At 44.1% G+C, this 18,342-nt stretch overlaps 1 protein-coding gene across 1 annotated transcript; it reads right to left on the reverse strand.

Moving 5' to 3' along the window:
• Positions 1-8,138: 8,138 nt before the first annotated feature.
• Positions 8,139-9,090, reverse strand: LOC112567509. Its single transcript, XM_025244202.1, has one exon. The coding sequence runs from the start codon at positions 9,088-9,090 to the stop codon at positions 8,407-8,409; it is 684 nt and encodes a 227-aa protein (XP_025099987.1). The 3' UTR covers positions 8,139-8,406.
• Between the last annotated feature and the right edge of the window lie 9,252 nt (positions 9,091-18,342).

Raw genomic sequence — 18,342 nt, forward strand, 5'->3', positions numbered from 1 at the left:
GCAGAGCTTTCACTGATGTTAGCTGTAAAGACATGCATGCATACACACACCCACACATGTACAAATCAGAGTTACATTTATAGAAAAGTACCATTTCATAAATTTACCTGAACCAACCAAAATCTTCAGCTTTGTCTCACTTAGGAAATTGTGGCAGAGCACTGAAGAGTGTCATAAAATATTTATTATCACCAGTCAGACACGGAAGGCAACAAATGATTAAGAAATTGTAGTGAGCTATGGTCATAGCCTAACTATACTGTTGATATTGACCCAAAGAAAATGTGACAACTGCATACTCATTTAACTATCCAAAATCCGGCGAGGTATATAGTTATAATTAAAGGTATATTCTTCTCGAACTCTCCAAAACCCGATAAAGATCTATAGCTAAAACCGATGAAGATAAAGGTATTTTTCTTTAACTATCTAAAAGCCGATGTAGTGGTAGGTATTATTTTTCCTAACAGCAGAACTGTCGATGTCTGCATTAGTTACATCCTGTCAACAACTGTGCCATTTCCGTTTCCAGAAATAGAGATAACTCTGTGTACTTGTTGGCATGCACCATGCAGGTGAGCAAAGGGAAAACATAAGGCAAAAGTCTGCAATTTCACTCAGGTCTCGACACACACCGTACACTTCATACACCTATACACGCCCACAAGAAAATGTTGAGTAAAAAAAGAAACGAAAAAGCAAACTAAGTCAGCGCACAAACAAAAACGGTGTAAACACAAGAAGGTCGAGCAGACGACGAGAACTCTCGCGATAACGAAGGTGCAAAACACCCCAACCATTACGGTCTGCGATCAGCCTCATGTCTCTACACCAGTCACTGCTTACCTTACAATCTTTGGAATGTTTTACATTAAGAAATACATTTTGTCATACAACATTATATGTTCGCAGTTTAGTTATCACGTCGTGTTTATACAGACTAACAGGTACGTCAAGCTTGCCTTTACTACATGAATAAATCACGCAGAAGAAAGTGAAGATTTTAATTGTCCTTTTCATCTATTTTCTCGATCTGATTTTCGAATTTGATTATTTCGTTTACAAACAGCAATTAAGCAAAAACATGCAAAGATATCTTACGCATAAATTTAGATATAAAAAGGTTTTAACATCGGCACGTCACAGTAAGGGTTAGGGCCGCGGATTCTCAAACGGAGGGCGAGCCCCTGGGGGGGGGGGGTGAGCGCGACGTGCTTACAAGGGGCCGCGAAGGTGGTCATTTTTTTTAAAGTTCTTATGACCGGTATTAGTGAAAATTAGCTTACATTGCTGGTTGTAAAGGGGGCGTCGCGGACGTACCTTTGTTTCTTCAGTGGGGGGGTCACAAGTAAAAAGGTGAGAACTCTGGGTAGGGGTTTGTCCGATTTGTCAGACTTAATTTTGTCTCATTTTGACGATAGAGGTCTACGTTTTCACGTTTAATTGTAAAATTTTGCCTTTTTCTGATTCCTTTCCGATTTTTTTCTAAGTTGATCTTTCTCCGATTTTTCCCACTTAAGTGTCCGATTTTTTTTCTAAATAATCGACAACAAACAAAAAAAATTGGTCTTGGGCCGACTGTAGAGAAAGTGAAGCGAACGGCAAGGGAGAATAATGACGATCCTAAACTGACGAGGTATGACCTTTGGGCACTTAATAAAGGCGTTTTGTTCCGCTCACTGGAATAGCGTCTCGTGTCACAAGCCTCTTTCCCCACCCAGAGAGTCAGGTCGAGAACACACGCGCAAAGCATCCGTGTAGTGTGATGCACGATAGGAGAGACACTTTAGTCTGAGCAAGTTAAAGCAGAATCTTTTGTGGACTCCCAAGGTCGGCTGACTTCGGGTGTGGTGATGGATAGGACACACAACGCGAGGTAAAGATTAGAAAACCACCCGAGATTTTATTTGATTTGCAGATTGGGAATATATTTATTTGAATGCCTCTAGCCTGCTTTATATGTGCCAGGCTGCCAGGCCGTACCTATATCCGCAGCAGGTCTCCAAGGTGCACAGCCTCTAGTCGATAGAACAATGTAGGTAAGGGGAAGTCGGCAAATTGGATCCGCGTAACTTCGCGGAAAAGGATTCCCGCTCTGAGGACTGGGTCAGTCGGGCTGGCGTGCGACAGCAGGGGTATTTGGATGACCACGGACTGGGCGAGGCTGGCCGAAGGGGTCAGGGTCTGCAAGCGGGCCTTTTCTGCCCAGGCCTGGCTGAAGTTCGAACAGTCGGTTATAACCTTCCCGTGGACCGCCTCAGCTAGGCGGCGGGCCTCCGGCTCAGTCCGCTGTCGGCTGGCGCATTCAACGAGTCGACTCAGAACTGGTACGGACCAGGGGAATTCGACTGTCTAATTAAAAACAAAGCATTGCGATGGCCATCACTCGTGTTGACGCAATTGATTTCTGCCCAGTGCTCTGAATGTCAAGTGAAGAAATTCAAGCAAGTACTTCTCGATAGCTCAGGTGTGGTTATTATAGGCTGTTATCACCGCGGCCAATACCGTCGGCACGTATGGCGGTTTAGCCGCCCCGCAAAGGGATATATCGAGTTTTGCACACGATGCACTATGGCGGGTTAGGCGCCCACCCGCACGAGCTGTGCCACATGGCACTTAGTGGGGTTAGCAGCCCCCGCAAGGGTTAAGCGAGTTGTGCACACGGCACGCAGAAAGGCCTCGTTGCTAGGCTACGAGATATAGCGCAACGCGTATAGAGATATAGCGCGTGTTTCTATTTTCCCGCTGGGCCGACATTGACGGGCTGTAGCCAATCGCAATGCTTGAACACAGTTGGCTCCCTTTGACCTGCAAATTGTAAACAATGGCCATGTGGTCACGCTGCAGACCCCGTGCTCAAGATTTCTCTTTGGAGAATATCCGTGTCTGTTCGACACTGCACACCCCAAGTACACGAACAGATATAAGGCTAGAATACCTTCACGGAAATCGCTCGTGCTGTGGGCAATGGCATAACAGGTAACAATTTAAAAGTGGAAGATGACTATTTGCAAAAAGCGTCTACACTCTCGTGAATCTTCGAAGATATTTCCTTTAGAAGACATGACTAGCCCCCCAAGCGACTCTTGCTTCGCGTTACCACTACCTCACCCACATCTTTTTTTTTTTCTTTTTCTTCTTCTCTCTCTTCGCTACATTGTGCAATATCGCTATCGCGCCGCAGTTGCTTCCAAAGTATCTCGTCGTCGATGTCGTCTGCCATATTGTTTGACTTCCCATAATGCACTGCGCGGATGACGTCAGCTCGCAGACACTTGTGTGCGCCTAGATATGTGAGAATGGGGGGGGACCGATGATGCTAAGCTGCCTGGTGTGGAAGTTTTTGTGACAAGAACATCGCAGCATGAGAATAGGAAAGTTCCGTGAACTTCTGTCTCGCCACTGATTCTGTCTCTGTATGCAGATCGACAACTTAAAGCTGTTGACTGCGGTACGACCTCTGAAATACTACGTGTAGGATATGAATTGTGATCACACAAGTCTGAAGTTGTGTAGTATCTTGAGGACCTGTCTTGTGTGGCGGGTATGCATGTCTGATGATATTTTAATGTTGTGCTTGTGGTTCTAACCTTGCATCTGTGCAGAGCTGCTACATATTTGTCATCTGGGATAAAGGAGTTTCTGATTGTATCTCATATTAACCTCATCCTCTCTATGCTGTCTCTAAGGTGTCAGAGAAATATCGTGACACGCATCGCAAGATGTCTTCAGAAGTGGCGAAGAGCTACCTGCCCTTCCCCTGGATGACAATGGCTCAGACAAAACACTATTTTCTACAAAGGATGTGCACATTTCTATGTTGCCATTGCACTACTAGAACAGAAAGGTAAGGGTTAATGTGCTTTTTTGTCTGGAAGAGATAAAATAAATGTTTAGCACTTGCAATCGACATCATTTTTAGATTCCAAACTAAATGAAACAGGCAAGGGAAAGATACCTTTTGTGTAAGGATTGATGCGATTGAGAATCTGACATTGTATAAGCTGTTGCTAACAATATATTAAAATGCGTTGTTTCAGACAGTGAAGATATGGATAAGTTGCAAGCAATGTTTGAGATCTTTATCTGGGGTCAGAGTCACAAGATGAAAACAATGGATTGCAAATACCTCAGTCTGAAGAAGAGCGGAAAATTTTTAGGGTATCGATGTTTGTTTGACTGCTTTATAGTATTCACAGACCACAGAACCATAGTTAATTTCTTTTTCAATAATACTTTACACTACTGGCTTTTGACTAAAGATGTAGCAGTATGAACAGTTTGCCCTGTAGGAGTTTAAACAGTTCACTTATGTTGTCTCTGTTTCTACCTGACAGGAAAAGTGCACTTACGTGAGGCATTCTAAACCATCGAAGAGGGGCTAAGAGTTCATGACCTTTGTAAGCAAATGCGATTGACACATTTCGGGATATTCTACAAAAAGTACACTCAAGGTAAGCTCTGTTTTCTTTTCATGATGGCAGGAATTGTACTTCACTTGTAAAAATGTTCACTAAAATTTGTTTTTAAAATTGAGCTGATTAATGACAATTCTCTTCTGCAAGCAGCTTAGCTGCTGGATGGCATTCTCCTAATGTTTAAAATTTCATGCCTATATGGTATTTACAAAACAGTGAGGTAAACACTGTGTAGCGGGGTGGGTGCTCGTTTAGGTCAGCAGGTACTGCTGACAGTGCCTAGTCCCTCCACCCCACATCCCCTTCCACCCCACGCCGTGGTCGCGCGAGCTGCGCATAGCGCGAGACGGGCAGCAACAGCGGGTGACGTAGTAGCCAAGCTTCCCTGTACAAATGCCCGCGCCTTTTCTCTCGATATGGGAACTGGTCTGCTGGTAAAAGCAGTAGGCGAGAAGAACGCTTTGAGTCAGAGTTAGAAATACGAGAAGTACCTTAGTACCGCAAGGCGCTGTGGGTCCGCTGGAAATAGCGGCTCGCATCACTCAGCGTCCCACCCCCACGGAGTTAGGTGTTAGGTTTTGGATAGGTACGGTAGTTGTTTTGTTCGGTAGTTGTTTTGTACATTTTGTAAATAAATTTAGTCTTTGAACTGTAGCACTCGTGTGAGCGTGTTAGTGCCAGCGAGTGCTAGTGTGTCGTACTTATGTCTCTGTCGTTGTGAACGCGCGAGTGAGGTTTGTGTTACTGTCCATGTATGTAGTCGTGACACTACAGCAGCCGGAAGGAAAGAACACACGAAGAGAAGGTCCGGCGGAACTGACGGACGCACCGACTGAAAAGACCACTTTACGTGTAGTTACAAAGTAAAGCAGGCGTCTTGTTGACTCCAAGGTCGGCTGAAGCTCGGGTGCGTGAAGAGATAGGTATAGGTAAAAAAAGAACACAACCGCGAGGCAGGTAAAAACTAGACGACGCACCCGACTAACGACAGCCAGAAATTTTCGTAGAGAGGAAAATTCTCCTTGGAACTTCCGTCCTCTTCGAAGGGATCCCTGGAACGACAAAGAGGAATGGACTGATTTGGCGCTAAGGTGTAGCATAGGGTGCTAGCGAGAGGTGCCGGTCAGTCCCGGTTACACATGTATACATTACACATCAGAAGAAAATGGTATTAAGGCCAAACTAAACTATCTAGGCTGAGCCAACCTTGCACTTGCAGCCTGTGGTGTATATGCTTGTCAGATCTTGCAAGATAGGAATTATGATGATCTTACTGACTGAATGCGCCTAATTTTACTGATATCTTGTGATATTTACTGAAGATTGGCAAGTTTTTTTTTTTTTTTTTGGTAAGCTTGTTTATTTGCTGTTTTAAAGAGAGAACCGAATAGCAGGGCCTTTGGTCTTCCAAGAAATGCGTGTTCGCATCTGTTTTTTTAAATATTTAATAACTTGGGCTTTGTGCTGATATCTTGTGTGATGTATATTCATCCCCTGCACCAAGCAGGGGGTACTCATTCAAGTTCATTTAATTTGTCCATAAAGATGGATATGGACAAGACTCACAGATGGGTGACAAGGACTCAGGGGAGAATATCCCAAATAACCTTTTTGTTTGAGAATGGAATGACAGGGTGTTGTTCGCTGTGCTTGCTGAAAACAGTTACTTCTCCACAATATTGTGAAATCATATTTTTTTCTTTTGCAAAAGTGCTATTTTCTTGATGCAGCTGTAAAATTTTAAATGCAATATTTTCAAGTGAAGCAGTTCAAACAATGTTTTGCTTGCAGTGGCGCCATGCATTGTTTATACTCTTTGCGTAGTGCACCAGTATATCTTGACAAGTCACTGAAGCCAGCAATATCAGTCTTGTGTGGAGGATCTATCTATCTATCTATTCCTCTTCGTGCATCAGGTTGCAGGGCATAAGGCCTCAACCAGAGTCCGCCACCGATGTCGATCGGCTGAAAACACCGCTCTAGGTGACCCCCCATGTCCAGCCCTTTTCCTTGTCATTCTCCCTTTCCACTGTTTCTTCTCCAAGTTTCCTTTGGGGAGCGGCCTCGTTTCTTCTTTTGTGTGGAGGGAGGTAGATAGAAATTTTGCTGATTTCTGAAAAGAAACTGCAGGGCATTTCATTAGTTATTTTGCCATAACTGTCTATCCATCTAATCCTCTTCGTGCATCAGGTTGCACACAAAGGCCTCAACCAGAGTCCACCGATGTCGATCGGCTGAAACCCCGCTCTACGGTGACCCCATGTCCAGCCCTTTCCTTTCATCTCCCTTTTCACTGTTCTTCTCCAAGTTTCCTGTGGGCGGCCTCGTTTTCTTCGGCCGTCTGGAGTCCATCGCAGGGCGACTGTGGAGAGGTCTGCTGTCTGCTGGTGGAGCACATGTCCAATCCATCGCCAACGCCTTCGTTGAACCTGCGTGGTGATGGACTCGGTTTCAGTTCTTCGGTGGAGTTCTTCAGTGGTGATGGTGTTTGGCCAAAAGATGTTAAGTAGGTGCCTGATGCATCTGTTGTGGAAGACATCAAGCTTGTTACTGATGGTTTTGGTCGTCTTCCATGATTCTGATCCTTAAAGGAGGGGGCTGATCACATTTGACTTGAAGATCCTCAGCTTGATCTTCTGACTGATGTTTTTTGCCTTCCATGTGCTCCTGAGTGAGCCGAAGGCGTGGCTGGCTTTCGCTAGTCAGGCTCAAATCTCCACCTCCACATCCCCGGTGTTTGACATTTTGGACCCAAGATAGGTGAAACTGTCAACTTCCTCAATCTCATCTTCATTTATATATGGTTGACAATATAGTTTGATGCTGTTTTGGACTCTGGCGTTCACTCTCATACTTTTCGTTTTCTTTGTGCTGACCTTCAAGCCAAGGTTTCCAGCTGTTTCTGAGAAGGCATTTGTTTTTTCCTGAATGTCTTGGTGGCGATGTGACAGCAGGGCAATGTCGTCAGCAAAGTCCAAGTCTTTCAGAGTTGTTGTTGCTGTCATAGTCATGGTCCATCTGATCCCTCTCCTCTCACTGTCGGTGGAAGTCTTCATGATCCAGTCCATGGCCAGGATGAAGAGGAACGGCGACAGAATGCAGCCCTGCTTCACCCCGGTACTGTCGTTGAAGGGGTCTGTGAGCTCCGTGTCACAGACAACCTGGGTAAATCCAACACCCATGTACATCGAATTCCATACACAATCTCACAACTACCCCTAGAGGTGTATGTCAAAAAATATGGCTACTAAATGGGAGGGATCGACCGATCGCACATCAGTTTCAGGTAGACTCAGTAAACTAAGCCACTTCTCCAATACCTCCATTACTTCATTTACGGCCCAGTATACAGACTGTATTCCCCGAGAGTTGAGTTTTTCTGATTAGAACCTAAAAAGACTTTGCATCTCCTGTCGGACACCATGCAGCTTCCCCCTGTCCGACCTATTTCCACTAGCACATCGGTGCATGAGATTTAACCTGTCCACCCAGTCGGGCGGATTCTGTCAGAGCGGCGTAGAGGTTGCTGCTCTTCACTGTCGCTCTCTGTTGTCTCCTCTCTTTCATCTTCCTGCTCTACTCCTCCTGCCGGTTTTCTGCCAGGTACCGCGGCTGGAACAAACTCTGGTGCCTGGCTTCAACTCCTAGGCCCACTTTGATGTCTGGAAATTGCACCGGTTCGTCGTCCTCACCATTTCCACAGTCGGGGGTTGTGGCTGCTTCATCTGCACGTTGCCTGAGGTTGTTGTTTCTGGTGGTTGCTTCCTGGGCCAGAGGTGGTGCCCAGCCTAGTGCACCCACTGCGAGTAATAGATTCCGATGAAGTGTCCGTTTTGGTCCAGAGCCGTCCTCTCGTTGGACCACATACATGCCTGCAGCTCTTCCCTTGTCGCTTCCCTATGTCCAGGCCAAATGCCAGGTCGACTGGCATTCTTGGGTGCCGTCCGTAGAACAGGTAGGAGGGTGAGAATCCCGTCCTGCTGTGTATTCACGAGTTGTAGGCGTGCATCACAGGCTTCAGGTGTTTCCGCCAGTCCTTCTTCTGTTCAGTCTCTAAAGTTCGCAGCATACCGATCAGTGTTCTATTCCACGTTTCCACAGGGTTTCCGCAGGGGTGGTAGGGCGTGGTCTTGCATTTCTGGATTCCGGCCAGGCTGCACAGTTCTTGGATGAGTTTTGACTCAAAATCCCGACCTTGATCAGACAAAATTCTGCCGGGGAATCCATAAGTCATGAAGAACTCATTCCACAGAGCCCTGGCTGTCGTTCGTGATGTTTGGTCTTTCGTCAGTATTGCCCGTGCGAACTTCGTAAAATGGTCCATGATGACCAGTATGTTCTGCTTTTCCCCTTTGACCTCAATGGTGAGAAAATCTATGGTCAGCAGTTCCAGTGGGTGTGATGCCACGATGGTTGACATGGGCGCTTTCTGCGCATGCGTCCCACTGCGAACGCACCGTTCGCAGCTCTGAATTTTCCGCTTGAGATCAGCCGCCATGAACGGCCAGAAAAAACGTGGGGGTCTTGCTGCTGTAACCTCCGCCAGTCGTCGACTGTCAGGGTGGCAAAGTCTGGCTCCCCGCCCTCGGGCTCTAAGATGCCGTCTGGAATGGTGTTGGGTCCCTTCACCGACAGCCTTCGACAGCTGGGGTGAAGTTGTCAGTGACGTCATTGTCACGTTGACATGGGCGTGGTGTGCCGGGCTGTCTGCTGAGTGGAATGTTACTGGCCTTCCTGCACTCTTAGCTGTCAGTATGCTCACAACAGTCCACTTCGATTTACAACTTGTGGATTGTCGTCTTGACAAATCTCCTCGCTCTTCTCCAGGAGGAAGCCCCAACTTTCTCGAAGTGCTCTCTGTATTCTTCATCTGCTTCTGGCGGGTCCTGCCGGTCGCCTTGGACAACCCGTCCGCATCTGTGTGTTGAGCCCTGTTATGTACACGAGGTCAAATCGTACAGTGACAGGGGATGACAACCATCTGTGGCTAACTGCGCTGCTAACTTTGCAATTCTTCAACACATGGCAAAGCGCGGTTGTTTCGTTAGGTAACCACGGTTGACCGCGGGAGCCCAAGATTAGTCGTGAAACTTTTCTCGTCACGGCCCATTTCAGAGCGAGAAATTTCGTCGCCTTGTGCGCCGCGGGTAGTTCACTTCTGTCTGTTTGAGCCCTCTGCTGCGTATGCGATTACCTTAAGTTTGCCTTGTTGATGTTGGTACAGCACGGCTCCAGGCCAGTGCCACCTGCCCACTGGCATCACCAATGCAGGATGAAGGGCTGGGACTGGTCCCAGCAATGCCAGCATCGGCTCTGCAGTCAGTACTTTGATCAGGGACTCAAACGCACTTTGTTCTCTCGCTCTCCCACAGGTGAGATATGTCTGACGACAGATTGAGTGCACCCGCCTTCTTAGCGGTTTTCTTCGAGCTTATGTGGTACATATCCAACAGTAAGGTCGTTCAGGAGGCTTGACAATTTTGCGGCGAACTGGGGAACCCCAGTGTCTGTAAAATCCCTGCAAACCCCAAGAAAGCTTTAACATCTCGCACTGTTTTGGGGACAGGCCAAACTGCGTCAGAGCCTCGATCTTTTTTAGGGTCTGGCCTAATGCCTTCTGCGGAGATGAGGTATCCTAGGTGTATGCACCTCAGTGGTGGCAAAATACATTTATCGGGGGTCCAAGTTCAGTTTAAAAACTGCGCATCCTCTCCCAGAGCTCAATTGTTCCTATCTTTCTAGTGCTGGAGAGTTAGTGGCATGTACTGGAATATCGTCAAGAAAAATTATCAAGCTCCTGCCAAGTTCATGTCACTTCAAAGCAACAAGTCCATCAACCGCTGAAAGGTCACGGGGCGTTGACCCAGGCCAAATGGCAACCTCTGAAACTCGACAGTCCGAACGGGGTGGTAAATGCAGAAATTCTTCTTCGCTCGCTCGGACAGAGGTACCTGGTAGTATGCCTTCGACAAATCTAGGCTAGTGAAAACACTTAGCCCCACTCAATGTTTTAAAACCAGTTGTTTCAATCTGTGGCAAGGCCATAACTGTTCTCTCACTGTCGTGCGTTCACTCTCCTGTAATCCTACACACATGCGCAACGCGCCCCGTTCTTCTCCTCACCAGCACAATGATGAATGCGAGCATCTAACAACTGTTGCATCATGTTGTCTGACCTCCTCCAGGTCCTGTGGCGGTATAGGCCTCGGTCTTTCTCTAATCGATGGACCTGAGTCAGTTCAATTGTCATGCACCAACATTTGTCATGTTCAAATCAAATTCTTTTCATTAAACACATCACTGAATGTTAACAACTTCTTTGTGAATCTGTCTTTCCATGTTTGGTCGACGTTTGGCACCAAAACGCAATCTACCCGACAAGTTCAGGAAACTGTTCCTACCTTCTTCCACGTGGTTGGCCAATTACAGTGAGTCCTGCCAGCGTCTTGTGCTATCGCAGGTTCAGGTCTTGTAACACACTGGGGGAGTGAATATTCACTCTGTATGGTGAACAGGGTCCGCTACCACACTTTTCCGTTTGACAGTAACGGGTGAATCGGTGGCTTGATTAATGTTTAATACAACGTCACCTAATCCGCGGGAAGAAGAGTGCTTTGTTGCCACCTTGCCACCAGCCACGCACACACACGATTCGGTAAACGCCTCCACTGTCGGCACATCGTCCTCGTGAAACCTGTTGATGCTTTACCACCGTGACGCACAACTCCCCTCGACATCGGTCGCCGAGCGTCCCCCTGGGTGGCAGTGTTATGTCCGGTGTCAGCAGTCGTACGGGCACAGACGTCCATTGGCGTTTGCACTGTTCGCCTCCCTGTACGCACCATGAGCGATCATGCCACACGCAGCGTAGTCTTGTGGTGAAGTTCCTTCCGGAGGACCGCCATACGTTCGCACGACTGCGGCGTAGGCTCTCGAGGATGTTCCGGTGCCGGCTACCAGGGCCGTGCTTAGGGCAGGCGGACGAGGCTCTGCCTACGGCCCCGCGCTTCAAGCGGGCCCCGCGCTTTGAAGATTGATATCTGCGTAACTAGGCATATGCAGGACAGTCGTAGTCAGCCGGTATCACATTCTCCGCTGGACGCGCTTGGAGACAGAAGTGCTGCTGCGGACACCGCAGGATTACTAGTACGCGCGCATACCACGTCTTCGTGCATTGGCTATTGCTGGATTTATGTGCCACTAGGGGGCAATCCTGTAACGAAACTGAGTGAAGAAGTACCGTATAAGGTATGTTTACTGAGTCACTGTTGGCCAGTCTGTGAATTGAGCGCCCGACATGGGCCCCGCCCCTGGTTTGCAGCCCTGTAAGCGAGAGTTCGACGCCTGCTTTATTTCCTAGTTAACTGAAACTTTCAAAGTATTTTTCCCGAGAATATTCCCACCACCACCATAATAAAAAAAAAAAAGAAGAATCGCATAACTACTTACGTTAGTCTAACTGAGCTAGAGAAGTACCTGTCGGCACGCTGCCGTGGATTCACGTAGCGGTAAAAGACGAAGATATCCCCTGAGGAAAAAAGTGACTTTAGTCCCAACTAAAACACGTGTGATCGTGGCGTGAGGGCCCCGCACATGCCCTTTGCCTCGGGGGCTTAAGAACGGGCCTGCCGCTATCACTGGCACTCTTGACGAATACTCTGTGTCTGGACAGACCAGTACACACTGCTGTCTACTTTACTCTGTCCACAACCAACGACATCTTTAGGCAGCCACACCGACACACGCACAACACCACCATATAGCACGGAATGACCGCCTGCTCCTATCACTTGCAGTGTATCGAATCCAGGTTTTTTCAGCTGTCGATGTCGCAATATTTCTGCGGATAAAAAGACTCCGACACAATAGACACCTGCGAGCCGCTGTCTATTAAACAGCGTGACGTCACGCGTCGCTATGCGCGACTGGGTTGATGGACAGCTTCACATGTCGTCTGGAAGAGGAGTTTCCTCAATCGCCACATGCACTCTCGACCTGTGACACTGGCTGACACTACCCCGTGATATTTTCTGGAGTAAAACACTTCTGTGATTCTGTGAACGCGCGGTATTGTAACAAGGCGTGCGTTTCAGGGTCGTTGTCAGGCACCACACAGTTCCACAGAACTTTGCTGCCGGACGGAAGAATATCCAGCACTGCACTATTTAGCCGAACTGGCCGGTAGGCTTTCTAACAGGCCCTGTTCGATGGTTACTGGCCGATTGAAAGGAGATGGTGATGTTTTCTCACCTTCTCTGCGGGGGTCACCTCACGGTCCACCCTCTCGGACCAGCACTCGCCCCTCCGTGGTGGTCCCTTTCAGTTCGGGGAGGCCCTGTTTCTTTCGCCACTCGTTGTCCTGCCCTCCTCCTTCTCTCTCCCTCTGCCACCACAGCGCCGCATTCACCGGATTGTTGCACACGATAGAAGTGCCCCTCCTCCCCGCCACTTGAAACAGTACTTGCTTCTTCTCACCTTACAAACCCGGTCCTGTACAACATATATTACGTGGGTGACACGCAACCTCTGTACGGGCTTGATGTCTCTCTCGCCCTCTCACTCCCTGATGAAATCACATTTGAAATCAAACTCTCAATCTGCCGCACATCGCGGCCTTATAACTCAGGGAAAGGTGGCCTACTTTTCCCCAGCGAATTCCAAATTTGCTTCGAATCTCCACGACGACCATCGGTTTCGGAGATTCCCTTGCCGAAAAATATAATTACAACCTGCGATGGCATTCCTCCTCCGCCAGGCCGCCTAATGCTTTTAGCTCCGACATCTTTGTGGAGAGTTGCAGAAGGGAATTGTGACAGCACTGCCCTCTGGTCGGTGTGGTCTGGCACAATTCAATGTACATGTCGTCCTGCACTTCGTATCTCTTCCAAACAGCGCCTGCAAGTCTGCAACCAACTCGCTGACGGCGCCATGCTGTTTGTCTTTGGTGTGGAGATGTGCCGCCCACTTCAGACTCGTCTCAGGAACCCGACCTTTCTCCTCCATCAGCGCACCTCGACTTTAATACTTCGAGCGCCTGCACTCCTCCACTGCTCGAAGGTGACCTCTTGGGCGATGTAGGTGGAAGTCCTGTAAATGTTTTAATTCCGGAAGGAACGGGCGCTCGTAGTAATTTGCACTTGTATCGGCTCTTTGTTTTGTTTCCTTTACATGTTCCGACCGGGGCTCCTTCCTGGCGGCGAAGTCCTTCAACCATGCCTATCTTGCGTCTGGTGCTCCGGTGCTGGTTGTGCCCTTGTAGTCCGCCATGGTGTTCTGCCGAGTGACTAAAGTTGCTCTAGTACAACTAGCCCCACATCTGGACGCCAGAATGTAACCAACACGTCAGTAACTGATGGCTACGTAGACTGGGGGCCGGACGAGCCGGTATTAGTGTTTTACGCCGTACGTCAGCAACTGAGGCTACATCACGACAAGCAGCCAGCCCTGTAAACAGACCCCTGCCACGTGCAGAGAAAGAACAGCGTGCCAGAGCTTCTGCTTCCACGCGTACAGTATGCATTAAAAAGTCGGAGGATCTCCCCCTTCAATTGGGCGAAGAACAGGGACCCCCTTAAAAAAATCTGAAGAAGGGGTCCCTGGGACCCCAGAGAATTTAGCCTTAGCAGAAGCCCTGGCGTGCCCGAGATGAGAAATGAACTCAGGACCCAGCCAACATTCACTGTATTCGTGACAGGCGCTAACCCCGTTGCGGGGGCCACCGGACCGCTACCATAGAGCTTGCGGCCTACTCGTACAGGAATAAAACAACAAAGATGGAATTTCGGCCCAACTGTAGTTTTTTTACTCAGTGTTTCACTCGGCGGCTGCCTGCGCTCCCTCCAATCTTACCTTCAAATCGTAAAAGGTCGTCGCCACTTGTCAAATTTCCACTACTTATACACCGTCGAACTTTCCAGAACCATCCACCCCGCCTTGTCTCTCCGTCATTGTTTGCCTAACAAGGCTCACCTCAACTTCGTAACTTTTGATGTAACAACGACCCTGTAGCCACGGGCTGGTGGGCAGCTCAAGGCCGGGTACTACGTGCACAGCGACGTGGGAAAGGGACAACCTGGGCCGTTCGACGCGACTCTCTACAAAAGAATTATATAACTGACCACACTTACTAGAGTGCTACAGAACTAAAGATAGAAGTAAGATAGAAACCACCACCAGTTGGTGCAAACTTACCTTGTCGTGGTGTCGGTGGCTTGCGCTGCGTGCCTTGCTGATCCACAGAGCTATGTCGGCGGGAACAGCTAGCCTTGCTCTCCTGCGCAGCTTTAACCCCATGCCGAACAAGGTCTGCGGGGAGAGGCCAGACTAAAGTGTGCACCTAACTAACTAAATAGAAATAAAGATAGAATTAAAGATAGATTATTATATAGAACTAAAGATGAATTAAAGATAGAATAATATAAATTAAAGATTAATATAGAATAACATAAAGATAGAAAAGATAGAATCTTATAGAATAAGACATAATATAGAACTAAAGATAGAATTTAATTAAAGATAGAATTAATATAAGATCAGACTAAAGATAGAATTTAATATAGAACTAAAGAATAGAATTATGAATTAAAGATAGAACTAAAGTAAACGATAGCAATCAATACTATAATAGAATTAAAGATAGAACTAAAGATAGAATTAAAGAAGAATTAATATAGAATAAAATAGCAAACCTAAAAGATAGAATTATTAAACTAAAGATAGAACTTAATATACATTAGAACTAAAGATAGAATTAAGATAGAATTAATATAGACTAAAGATAGAAACTTATAAGATATTAAAGATAGAATTAAAATAGAAGATAGATTATTAGAATTAGATAAGAACAAAGATAGAACTTATAGAAATAAGGAATTAAAGATAGAACTTAGAAGATACGAATTAAAGATAGATATTAAAGAGATAGAATAAAGATAGAATTACACCTTATAGAACTAAAGATAAAGACAAATTAGATAGAATTAATTAGAACTAAAGATAGAAATCCTAGATAATATAGAACTAAGAAGAATAATATAGAACTCCCAAATAAAGAGGATAGAATTAAAGATAGAATTAGAAAGATAGAACTTAAATAGAATTATAATATTAGAATTAAAGATAGAATTAAAGATAAGATTAAAGATAGAATTAACTCAAAGATAGAATTAAAGATAGAATTATAAGCATCAACAAAGATAAACTAGAATTACCCCCCACATCAAGAAAAAGATAGAATTAATATAGAACTAAAGATAGAATTAAGATAGAACTAATATAGGAATAAAGATAGCTCTGAATTAATAGCCTAAGATAGAATTAAAGCATAGATAGAATTAATATAGAACTAAAGATAGAATTGAAGATAGAATTAATATAGAATTAAAGATAGAATTAAAGATAGAATAAAGACCTAGAATTAATATAGAACAATTAACAAGAAGCTACGAAAATATAGAATTAAAGATAGAATTATTATGATAAAGAGAATAAAGATAGAACTAATATATATAGAATTAAAGATAGAATTAATATAGAATGAATTAACGATAGAACTTAGAACTAAGATAAGAGATAGAATTACATAGATATAGACATTAGATAGAACTAAAGATAGATTAAAGAGAATAAAGAATAGAATTACTATAGAATTAAAGATCAGATTAATAGTAGAATGTAAACGATAGAACTAATAGTAGAACATTAAAATAGAATTAAAGATTAGAATTAATATAGATGAACTAATCTAAAGATAGAATTTAAAGAAGCAATTAACTATAGAATAAAAGAATTTATAGAATTATGAAATTAAACCCTAGGGAATGTAAAGTTAGGGCCATCCACCAGTTTGGTGCAACTTACCTGTCGTGTGTGGTGGCTTGCGTGCCTTGCTGATTCCACAGAGCTATGTCTAGGAATTAACCTAGCAGAAACTAAAGCTAGATTTCCTGTGAAGATAGATTTAAGATAGCATCAAAGATAGACATTAAAGATAAATTAATTAGAACTAAAGACTGAGAAATAAACCGAGAAGAATCTAAAGATAAATAAAAACGATCCCTAATATATAGAACTTAAAGATAGAAACTAAAGATAGACATTAAAATAGAACTCTCAATATATAGCAACTAAAGATAGAACCTAGATAGAATTAACCGCCAACAACACTAAAGCAGACTAAAGATGAATTAACTATAGAACTAAAGATAGCCATTTACTAAACTAGAAATGTAAGTTAGCCACCCCACCCCAGTGGTGTCTACACTTAAAGATAGTCGTGCGCGTGGCCTTTTAAAGATGCGTACAATAAAGCTGAATTCCAAGATAATTATATAGAACTTCGCGCGGCGAGCTAGAACTGCTCTCCTAAAGATAGAAATTAATTACTCCCCGAATTAACGGTCTGCGGGCCGGAGATAGAAATAATATGCCAATGAAAGATGCACCCGCTAACTAAGATAGAATTAAAGGATAGAATTAAAGATAATTAAACTAAGATAGATGAGAAAATTAATATAGCATTACTAGATTAGCATTAAGATAGAATCTAATATAGAACTCAAAGATAGAGCAATTAAGATAGAATAAGATAGACATTAATACAGCATTAAAGATAGAATTAATATAGAACTAAAAATAGAATTAAAGCATAGAACTACAATATAGAATTAAAGATAGATTAAATTAATTAAGATAGACCCACTAAAGAATTAATATAGAATTCCGCAGACATTTAAAGATAGAATTAACATAGAATTAAAGATAGAATTAATATAGAACTAAAGATTAGACTTAAAGACAAACTTAGAATCCTAATATAGACACCTAAAATTAAAAATGAACGACTCGAATTAAGATAGAATTAATATAGAACTTTAAAGAATCAGACTAAAATAGACACTAACAGAAGACATCTATAGCAAATAGAATATTATAGAATCTAAAGCAACAATCTAATATAGAATAAAGCATAGATTAAAGATAGAATTACATACTAGACACTTTCAACGCATAGAATTAAAATTAGCAATTAACTAGAACCTACGAATTAAAGACGTCTAGAATTAAAGATAGAATTAAAGATAGAATTAATAGAAAAAGATAGAACTCAACTATAGAATTAGAATTAAGATAGAATTAAAGATAGAATTAATATAGAACTAAAGATAGAATTAAGATAGAACTAATAGCTTAAAGAGAATTAATATAGAACTAAAGAATAGTGTAAAGGTTTAGGAGGGCCACCACCAGTTGGTGATTAACTTACCTTGCGTGGTTGTGTGGCTTAAACTAAAGAGCCTTGCTGATCCAGAGCTGAATTGTCGGCGTAAGAGTAGCCTGCTTAACTCCTGGCAGCTTTAGACCCATAGCCGAACAGGTCTGCGGGAGAGCCAGATAGAACTGTTGCCCTTAACTCCAGATGTATAGAATTAATGATAGAACTAACCGATAGATAAAGATCAGAATTAAGAATCAGATTAATATAAAAGATAGAAATTAATATAGAATAAAGATAGAATTAATACGAACTAGAAACCCTACAGATAGAATTTAGAATAATATAGAACTAAAGCATACCGAATTGAAAAGAACTTAACATAGAATTTACAATAATAGAATTAAAGATAGAATTAATATAGAACTAACGGAAGAACTAACCAGAAGAATTAAAGATAGAATTAATAAAGAATTAAAGATAGATTTAAGATAGAATATAGAATAAAATAGAATGACTAGATGTAAAGTTAGGGCCACCCACTCAGTTGGTGCAACTAATATAGAATTAAAGATACTTGTCGTGGTGTGGTGGCTTGCGTGAACCTTGCTGATCCATATAGATTAAAGACTATGAATTCGGCGGGAGGCTTGCTCTCTGGCAAGCTTTAATAGATATTAATATAGAATTAAAGAGGTCTGCCGGGGAAGA

Source organism: Pomacea canaliculata, linkage group LG7 (assembly GCF_003073045.1).
Source record: "Pomacea canaliculata isolate SZHN2017 linkage group LG7, ASM307304v1, whole genome shotgun sequence".
Taxonomy (NCBI): Eukaryota; Metazoa; Mollusca; class Gastropoda; order Architaenioglossa; family Ampullariidae; genus Pomacea; species Pomacea canaliculata.

Bases quoted from the DNA above. Each gene is read 5' to 3' on its own strand.
- LOC112567509 (XM_025244202.1), bottom strand. From the start codon at position 9,090: ATGACGTCACTGACAACTTCACCCCAGCTGTCGAAGGCTGTCGGTGAA.